Source organism: Protopterus annectens, chromosome 5.part0, assembly GCF_019279795.1.
Source record: "Protopterus annectens isolate FY-2018-M chromosome 5.part0, PAN1.0, whole genome shotgun sequence".
NCBI lineage: Eukaryota > Metazoa > Chordata > Ceratodontiformes > Protopteridae > Protopterus > Protopterus annectens.
Genome location: NC_056735.1, coordinates 761,145,438 through 761,155,244, shown reverse-complemented (window position 1 = coordinate 761,155,244; position 9,807 = coordinate 761,145,438). Strand labels below are relative to the sequence as shown.

General features: G+C 40.0%; 1 protein-coding gene across 1 annotated transcript in view; it reads left to right on the top strand.

Moving 5' to 3' along the window:
- Nucleotides 1-662: 662 nt before the first annotated feature.
- Nucleotides 663-9,807, top strand: part of ALKBH8 (alkB homolog 8, tRNA methyltransferase) — a 1,100,659-nt gene continuing 1,091,514 nt past the window's right edge. Inside the window, exon 1 of the mRNA XM_044072605.1 lies at nucleotides 663-1,029. Within this exon, the coding sequence (XP_043928540.1) occupies nucleotides 907-1,029 (123 nt within the window). The 5' untranslated portion in view covers nucleotides 663-906. The remainder of the gene's footprint in view (nucleotides 1,030-9,807) is intronic.

Below are 9,807 nucleotides of genomic sequence, written 5' to 3'. Positions count from 1 at the left end.
AGAGCCTCCGCGAATGTAGGTGTGTATTTTGTGTTTGTGTTTTGGTGGTGTAGGTTTTGAGGGACTATGTGATGTGTGTGTTGTGATGTAAGTCTTTATCTTCTCCTCTTGACTGTCTAGTCCAGTCTTGGGTGAAGAGAGTTTTGCTTCCAGTTTGGCTATATAAGTGCATCTTAGTCTTTTAGTATAAGAAATCTGGACAAAGTAAAAACATAGGGGGCAAAGACCTCAATACTGGGATCCATTTAAAATGCTGGACTTATAAACTAAGAACGTTGCTGGAATAATACGTTTTGCATTTACATTCCGCGAAGGCTATGCCGTCTGAAACTTAAATACCTGTCATTATTTATTGACTTTAATCCCTTCTGACCCCCCCCCCCCAAAAAAAAAAAAAAAAACACAAATTTTAAGAGAAACAGACTGCAAAAATGAGGCAAATACGTTGACACTTGACAACTATGTTGTTGATTAGATGTTGGAAGCCCTTGTCAATTTCAAGCGATCACGATTTGTAATATTTAGACATTATGTATAACTCATAGGCAAGTATTAGGCTAGCTGCCCTTGTGGGTTGTTTTAAATCTGGCTTATTTTCCTTTTAAAGGTGGGAATCAAACCATGCACCTTGTGCCTGTGACGTAACACTTTAACGGAGATACTTTGAACACAATGAAAGCACTAATGACTTATGTGTGCAATATACACCGTTAGAATAACCGAGTAACACTTCAGCACACGGTCAGACTGCCGTTTTGTGAAACTTCTAAGTACACAGACTGCTGCTATTACTGCCGCTCTCTCTCAGGTATGAAAATATAACGCAAGAGGCAGCAGTAGGGTAACCTCCCGGAACTATATGCTTTAGGATGGTTGAGAGTCGGTAGTAAATATTGCAACGCTACAATGGAAGCTGCCTGTGAAGTAAACGTTGAGCAAAGAATGGAAAAGAAACTTATAAGGAAACATAAGAAAAAACAAATCTTGCTGAAAAATGAAGGAATCGAGATTACGTCTCAACCAACTCAGGTTGTTCCAGTTTCTAGAATGTTAATGATAAGCTTATAGAATGTTAATGATAAGCTTATAGAAAGGAGTTGCTGTTACACTTTCAAGGAAAGCGGTTAGTTGGTGTCTGTGCGTGTTTTTATGTCATCTACACATTAAAATTATACTGTCATTTTTCAAGTGGCGCAGAGTCTTGGCTCTAGTAAGAGAACTTTGGTACTTGGTGTGGCAGTGCTACTGACGTATAGATCAAATGTATGTGGTACTATTTGCTTTAAGTTTACTAATACTAGTTTAGACTGAAAACGGACGGTCCAGACTATATTGTTTTAATGTTTAAAAATGTTGGCGGCAGCAAACTTTGCACTGTTTTCTGCAGTTAGAAATCCTGATAGGGCGCAGAGCCATCCTATCGCCAGAGAAGATCAGAGGCATGCTTTTATTTCAGAAAATGAATGGAAATTGAAATAAAGGTATGCACTTTGTGATTATGGGCATGTCAGTGCGCTGACTTTCGAGTTTAACTTGGCATGTCATTAATGTGCTCGGACCCTAGCCGTTTTTCAGCCTCGGGTTGGTCCATAAGCGTGTCGACAGTGACTCCAGCACTGCTGATGTTATGTGACATTGGTATCTTACTTAATGCTTTTAATATTTAGGATGGCTTGGCAGCAAATACTTAGTACACACTGCAGTGCTCCTGAATGTGTCAGACCCCTAACACTGCAGACCCTTTGAGAGGAACATCAGTCACACGTATTTGCTGCTAATCCTGAATGTCTACTAATGTATGCTGTACCCCCTTTCATTAAGAATATCCGTTATTCACATGGATATCCCTAAGACATTTCACTCCATGAATTTTTCTCCTCATGCTGTCATTCCTGTATCTAGTCCTACCCACATGTTTCTGAAAATTTTTGTCTTTGTACTTGTTAGGAGCACTGAATGTTTTGGCCCTCCCCAGAAAGACTTAATTATGGTTAGCTTCCTCTGTTCTGCTGCAAATTATTAATAGCAGAGGCAGGTAGGCTGAATTCGCTCAATCACTGGTCACCATCATTGAATATTCTGAAGTATTTTGCTTAATGGTGTAAAGAAAGAACAGAAAATGAAAAAAACAAGATATAAGCAAGTTTTCACATTGCCTAATTATTGTACCACCCTAGAGTTTCTTGCAGCAAGTAGTAATTGTATTTTTAAACATTTTCTCAACAAAAGTAATCCATCTCCATTGGTTATCTGTATTTTTAAACATTTTCTCAACAAAAGTAATCCATCTCCATTGGTTATCTGTATAAAACACATCGCCCACTTATTTGTTTCTTGCCCCAGTGTAAGACTAGGTCAGGTCCAATGCAGTATCACAGTCTTGCAAGAGTGAAGATTGTAATGACAGGCAGTCTAACTCACTGCACCAGGAATCCAAAATGATCATTAAAGAGCTATGTTATTTCTGTGCTTTGCTAAAAAAGTCATTGTAAATCAGCTAGTTGGAATTGGTAATAATTTAATACTATTGTCAGCAACAATTAAGTGTACTTGGTTTGGCTTTGGCATCTGACTGTAGAACATTTACTGTATCTGTAAATTAAGTTCCTTTGCCTTTGTAATGAGACTTGCACTCACTTTTCTTCTTCAGAGCACCCTTCCCTTAGTGGCTTCACCCACCTCTATTACATTGGGCTGAAGTTTTGCTTAGATTGTTGCAGCATTTTATAAGCAGCTTTATTTTACTCACTTTAGTCATTGCTCAGAAGTTTGACTCTGGTTCAGGTTACATTATGGTTGCATTTTTCAATTCATTAAAAACTGTGTGCAAGAAAGTATTATTGAAATAAGTATATGTTGCATTTCCCTAAATTGTTATTTTTGTGAACTTTGTTTCTGTGCTTTTGTCATACTGGCAACATATTTATTAAACGTCATCCAAGTTAAAAACACATTGCTCATTTTCTGATGTGTGAAGTGGAATTAAAAAGATTTGCTAATATGGGGTTTGATTCATCAGCCTTGTACTTTCCAAGTTGAAGTTATCAGTGCATTAAGCAATGCATAAAATGGAGCTGTAACCATCTAATCAGTTATGGAAATAGGAGGGGTAGGGACCCGCAGTAACCAGTCTGAGAGGAAAACCGAAAGCCTGATCGGGTTGTGGAGGTGAAATGTGAAACAAATGCCCCTTTTAATCGTATGACCCTACTAGTCACATACAGTTGTGTACAGTCTGATTTTCTTGCATTTTCAGAAGTGTAATTTGAGTTTCGGTAAATTTCTTACCATGTAATTTGTTTAGTCAGAATTTGACAAAAGCAGTGCCATAAGACTTCGACCTGTGGTCACAGTTCTTCGTTTTGCACAACAGTCAATATTCAATCATGTGGTATGCCTACTTTTACACAGTAGGGTCCTTCTAGTTATACCACTGTAGCTTCCATTCTGAGTGAAAATTGAATGTATATTATTCGCAATCATGCAAGAACAGATTTATTTCACTGACTGAGCTTGATAAACTCAGCCATATCTCCGCTGCACCTGCAAAGGGACTACCTGGCATGAGCCATTCCTGCCACCATCAACTTAACCACATAAGTATAAAACAGTTAACAAAAGAAATCCAGCAGATGAATAAAGTCTATATAAACTATATATAGGCCAGATTCAGTAACACCTACACTGTGTACACTAAGCGTACACCATTCTTCAGAGAGAGATAAGGAAGTTGGGGAACGTTACAGATGCTGATTAGATGAAGAGCACAAATAAGACAGATGATGTGAGGCAGGTAAACTACATACTGAGAATGTTTGCAGAAAATGCATTGCAGCATGTTTACAGAAGAGCAGTAGCAAATAAAGTGCACTATGCTTATGCAGAAGTGTAGCCTTGTGCCCTTCAGTTACTCCTCCAACATGCAGGTATAAAGGACACAGAGATTAGCCCAAGATTTCTGTATTGTCATGTTTATGATAATTTCACTGCTGTTGCAACACAGTTTACAGATGTAGTGGTCTACAGACAAATGTCTATGTAAGAGTATGTGTGAAATGTATATACATATATATCTTGTAGTTTATCTTTAATGATTTTTTTTTTTAAATTGGGATTCCAATATAACCTGCTTGTTTTCTACTATATACCTTGCTTTACTTAATTTATACTATGTATATTGTATTATTTGATTTTTTTTTTTGTACTCATGTCATACAGAAAAGGGTCAGTAGACCAACTCACACACCATAATCAAATTGTTACATAAATAAGTGTGCATACTCTCTCTTTATGTAGTTCCAAGTTAAAAGAAAGTTGCAAAGCAGACATATGGATAGTAACATACATATGCCCACAAAGAACACCAGTAGCACAATTGGAGACATTTTATCTTGAGTTGTGGTGCAGGTTTTGTGGTTGTTTTTATATACATCTGTGTGTGTATAAATAAATATATATGTGTGTGTGTATGTATGTGTGTGTGTGTGTGTGTGTGTGTGTGTGTATATATATATATATATATATATATATATATATATATATATATATATATAATATATATGTGTATATATATATATATATATATATATATATATATATATGAGAGAGAGAGAGTCACTTTAGAAGCTTGAAAAACTGAAATATCGAATTTCAGTATTTCAAACCCATAAAGTGGAATCCTGATAAGAGTGAAAGCTCAGAAGAGAAAAACTGAAAACCTCAAATACCGGAGGTTTTGAATTTCACGCTTCTGAGGTTCCGCTGTGATTATGGATTTAGTTAAGTGTGTGTGTTAAGGATTTTGGGTAGGAGCTGTGTTGTGTGTTTTGTTGCTATGATATGTGTGTGTGTGCGAGCAGAATGTAACTTGTGTGGTGGTGTTTGTGTGTAGTGCGACCTCAGAGTTAGAATATTTAAGTAGGGGGTGTGGGGGGCTTGCCCCCCCTGCATTTATGAAGTATAGAGCTTGTGTTTGTGTGTGGGGAGGATTGTGTGTGTGTGTGTGTGTGTGTGTGTGTGTGTGTGTGTGTGTGTGTGTGTGTGTGTGTAGTAGCATGAAATTCAAAATCTCTGGTGTGCGAGATTTTGAATTTCGCGCTTCTGAGTTTTCCATGTTTTGAAGATTCGACTTTATGGGTTGGAAATACTGAAATTCGATATTTCAGTATTTCGAGCATCTAAAGTGAATCCATATATGTGTGTGTGTGTGTGTGTGTGTGTGTGTGTGTGTGTGTAATGTGTGTGTGTATATATATATATATATATATATATATATATATATATATAATGTGTATATATATATATATATATATATATATATATATGTATATATACACACATACACACACATATACACGCGCACGCAATTTTACATTTTATATATATATATATATATATATACATACACACATGAATGAATGTGTGTGTGTATGTATGTGTATATATAGATAGATAAATACATACAGAAGGGATATGTCAGTGAAATATTATGTACAATGGGGGAAATGGATGGAGCTGTCTTAATGAATGGAGAAAAAGTACAGTTGTGTAAAATCTTAGCATAACTGTAGATGTCCTTGCTTTCACCACTGCAGTATTCATTACAAATGCAGGGGGTTTTGTGCAGTGAAGCCCACCATCTGCCAGTTTACCAAAGTCTGCCATTGCTTTAAGGTACGTTGAATGTCACCTATACACTCCTTGCATAGTGTAGGGCATAAAGGTGAAATTCAGGCGTACCGTCTTTGGAGCTGATTACCCCATTACGAGCAGCAGTTCAAGGAAAACCAAGGAGAACCTGTACATCCAGGAAGGAAAAAAGACTAGGGAGATGGAGTGAATACTGCGGCGGTGAAGGCAAGAACATCAACCGTTATGGTAAGATTTTACACAACTGTATTATTTCCTTAAATTCACCTCCTGTGTATTATTTCCTTAAATTCACCTCTGCAATATTTATTACAAATGGGAGAGTGCCAAAGCTCAAGAAGAAACTTGGGAGGAGGAAGCAGTAGCAGAGCCCTGTAAAAAGCCGTGGAGAATGGCGTCAGCGAAACCAGCTCTAGCTCTGGAGATACCATCCAATTGGTAATGTTTGGTGAAGGTATGCAAAGAAGTCCAGGTAGCAGCTTCAGGAATAAAATAAGTGTCTAAGCCTTTGAAAGACCCACCAGAAGAAGCCACAACTCTAGTAGAACAAGGAAGGGTCTCGCCATGAAAAGTGTAATAGAAGGAAATAGCCTTTGAAATCCAAGTGGAAATAGTTTGCTTGGTAACAGACAAACCCAGAGACCTAGGATAAAATGAAACAAATAACTGGTCAGATTTTATGATGGCTTTAGTTTTACCCAAATAAAATCTGAGCTGTCTGCGCACATCTAAGGTATGCAGTACCCTCTCACTGTCATTTTGCTGAGAGGGGGAAAAGTAGGCAGTTTAATAGACTGATTAAGCGACAACTCGTTAACCACCTTTGGCATGAAAGATGGATTATTACACAAGGACACCCTGTCCTCATGAAATATCAAAAAAGGTGGACAAGCCATAAGGGCTTGCAACTCAGATTCCCGTCTGGCAGAAGTAAGAGTTAACAAAAGAACAGTCATCCAAGAACAATGTTGCAAGGAAGCTGAAACAGCAGCCTCAAAAGGAGCCTGAGTCAGTTTTTCCAGAACAAAATTAAGATTCCAGGGGGGAGGAACAGGCTTCCTTGGAGATCTAATATTAAGGACGCCTTTAAGAAATTGCTTAGCCTCAAATCTAGAAGCTAACTGGGGAGTTAAAGGCAGACAAGCAGAAAGAGCTGATAAGTGGGCCTTAATAGAAGAATAGGCCAAACCAGCATTGAGCAACTCCCACAAATAAGAGAGAACCAAAGGAACATCCACAGAAAGTGGGTCCAGGTCATGAGAGAAAGACACCAAATAGAAAACCTTTTCCATTTAGACAAGTAGGATTTCCTAGTAGTAGGTTTCCTGGCATCCTGCAGGACCTGCAGCACGTCCTTAGAAAAAAGGTGTTTATGAGGGATCAAACCATATCACCCACAGTGTCAATTGAAGCATAGACAGGTTGGGATGGATGATAGACCCCTTGTCTTGTTTGAGGAGATTCACCCTGTGAGGTAACTTGTGATTGCCCTTGGCTAGATGCAAAAGTAAAGGGAACCAGTGCTGTCGTTGCCAAAAGGGAGTCACCAAAAAGATTTTGGGAGCATCCTGTTGAATCTTGAACAGGACTCTCTGAATGAGAGGAAGGGGTGGGAAGGCAAAAAGGAACATCCCCTTCCAAGAAAATGAAAGGACATCCACCTTCCATACCAGAGGACCCGGGAGTCTGGCACAAAACAGAGGATGTCTGTTCAGAGGGGAGGCAGAGAGATCTACTTTAGGAGTACCACACTGGTGAACAATGTCCAGAAACACATCCCTATGAAGCATCCATTCATGGGATTGAGTGAAGGACCTGCTCGGATTGTCTGCCACAATGATCTGATCTGCAGAAATATAAACTGCCTGAAGAGTCCCTTGATACTTGATAGCCAGATCCCATACCAGAAGTGCCAGCCGGCAAAGACATAAGATCTAGTACCCCCCCCCCCCCCAGTTTGTTGATATACCACATAACTGTGAATACATTGAGAAGCCTCCGAGAGGAGAGAGGATGAAAGGTCTGAAGAGCCAGAATAAGAGTTCTCGTCTCTTTGATGTTGATGTGTTTCATCTGCCAATGATGTGTCCACACTTCTTTCACCCTCTGGGAGCCAAATGTTGCTTCCCATCCCACATCTGAAGCATCTGCGAACACATCTTGAGAGAGAAGAGGATGTTTGAAAAGGGAGCCCTGGATTCAGACACAACTGCTGAACCTACTACAGAACTTCCTTCTTTTGACACGGGAGAAGAACTGGAAAGTCTAGAGGATGCACATGCTGAAGCCACACCGACTTCAGAAACCACTGGCACTTCTCATGTGGAGTTTGGCCAAAGGGAGCATCGGAATGGTGGAAGCCATGAACCCCAGAACTCTCAAAACTTCCCTGGCTGAAATGGAGGCCAGGAGAAGAAGAGTTTGAAATAAAGAAGTGCGAGTTAAGGCCTTTGGAGGAGGCAGGGATGCCAGCATTGGCACCATTTGAATCTTGGAACCCAGCAACACATGATCCTGAGAAGGAGTCAGGGAAGACATTTTGAAGTTTATCATGAACCCCAGGCTCTGAAGAAGAGACATGGTAAAACAAAGATTTTGCAATAGGACCTCTGGAGAGGATGCCTGAATCAGCAGGTCACCCAAATAAGGAAAGATTTAGATCCCTTGAAGCCTGCAAAAAGCAATCACAGGAGCGAGGCATTTGGTGAATACCCTTGGGGCAGTAGAAAGGCCAAAGGGCAAAGCACAGAAGTGAAAATGCTAGCAAGCAACAGAGAAATGCAAAAATCTCCTGAAAAGAGGATGGATTGGATTATAGAGATAAGCATCCTTGAGATCCAGAGACACTGAAAAGGCCTGAGGAAACAAGAGAGGAAAATAGACTGAAGGGAAGGCACCTTCTGAAAGGTATTTAGATGAGAGAGGTCTAGAATAGATCTCCAAGCACCTTCTTTTCTGGGCACTAGAAACATTCTTGAATAAAATCCTTTTCCCCCTTTAGGACACAGGCACCTCTTGAATAGTACCCTGAGACAAGAGTTCTTGAAGAACCTCTAGAGAAAAAAGGAAGTTGTTCCAGAGGAGGCTAAGGAATGCCCATAAAAGGAGGGTGGGAAATCCAGACCACGAAGTACCCTTGCCGAATAATTGACAGAACCCAAGAATCCTGGGTGATTCTGAGCCAAAGAGGAAGAGAGAGCTGTAGATAGAGGAATGTGGATGGGAACAGGTGGATAGTCAGTTGACCCCTGGTTCCTCGGGAAAGGAGGGCTTAAGAATCCCTGCAGTCTGAGTGGCCTTAGCAGGAGGAGTCCGTTTATCACCCTTTTTACCTTTAGAAGGAGGGCAAGATTACCTACGAACAATGCTGGCTTAGAAGGGTAGTTTCGCTGAAATTTAGGCATAGGAGAAACAAAGACATGTTTAAGCTCCTGTAAGCCCTTCCTCTTGTCCTGAAGAGACTTAAACCATCAGTTGCTTCCCCAAACAAAAGTTTATTAACAAGAGGAGCATCCATCAACTTGGTGTTAATATCATCGGGTAAAGATTGAAGGTGAAGCCAAGAATACCTCCTCAGAACTGAACCAAAAGCAGCAACCATAGAAGAGACATCTGGTGCATCATAGCTACAAGTGATAGAATGACAAACTACCTGAGAAGTGATAGAATGACAAACTACCTGAGAAGAAGTCCCTAGCAAGGAAAGTGCAGAAGATTTACTCTGAGTCTGGAAGATCAGAAAGAAGCTGACAAGCCTGAAAAAGAAGAGCCAACACATACCTAGAGATATGGGCCTGATAATTAATAGCCCTAAAAGCTAGTGTAGCCGAAGTGTATACCTTCTTATCTAGCCTATCCATGGTACTGCTTTCTGACAAGGACAGTAGAAACTTGGATGAAGGAAGTAATTGAGATGGCTTATCAGAGGCTACAAACACCACAGAGGGGCCAGCAGCAGGACATTTAAACAAAAAGGAACAATCCTCAGCCTATCAGACTTCTTGGGAACAGGGGGCAGAGAATCTGGCACTTTAGAGGCATTGGAAAAAACATCCACTAAAGCAGGCAAGACAGGGAGGAATGGCCGCAGGTTTAGGAGATTGCATTGGCAGTAACTCATAGTACCGCTTATGGATATCAGAAACCTGGACACAATCC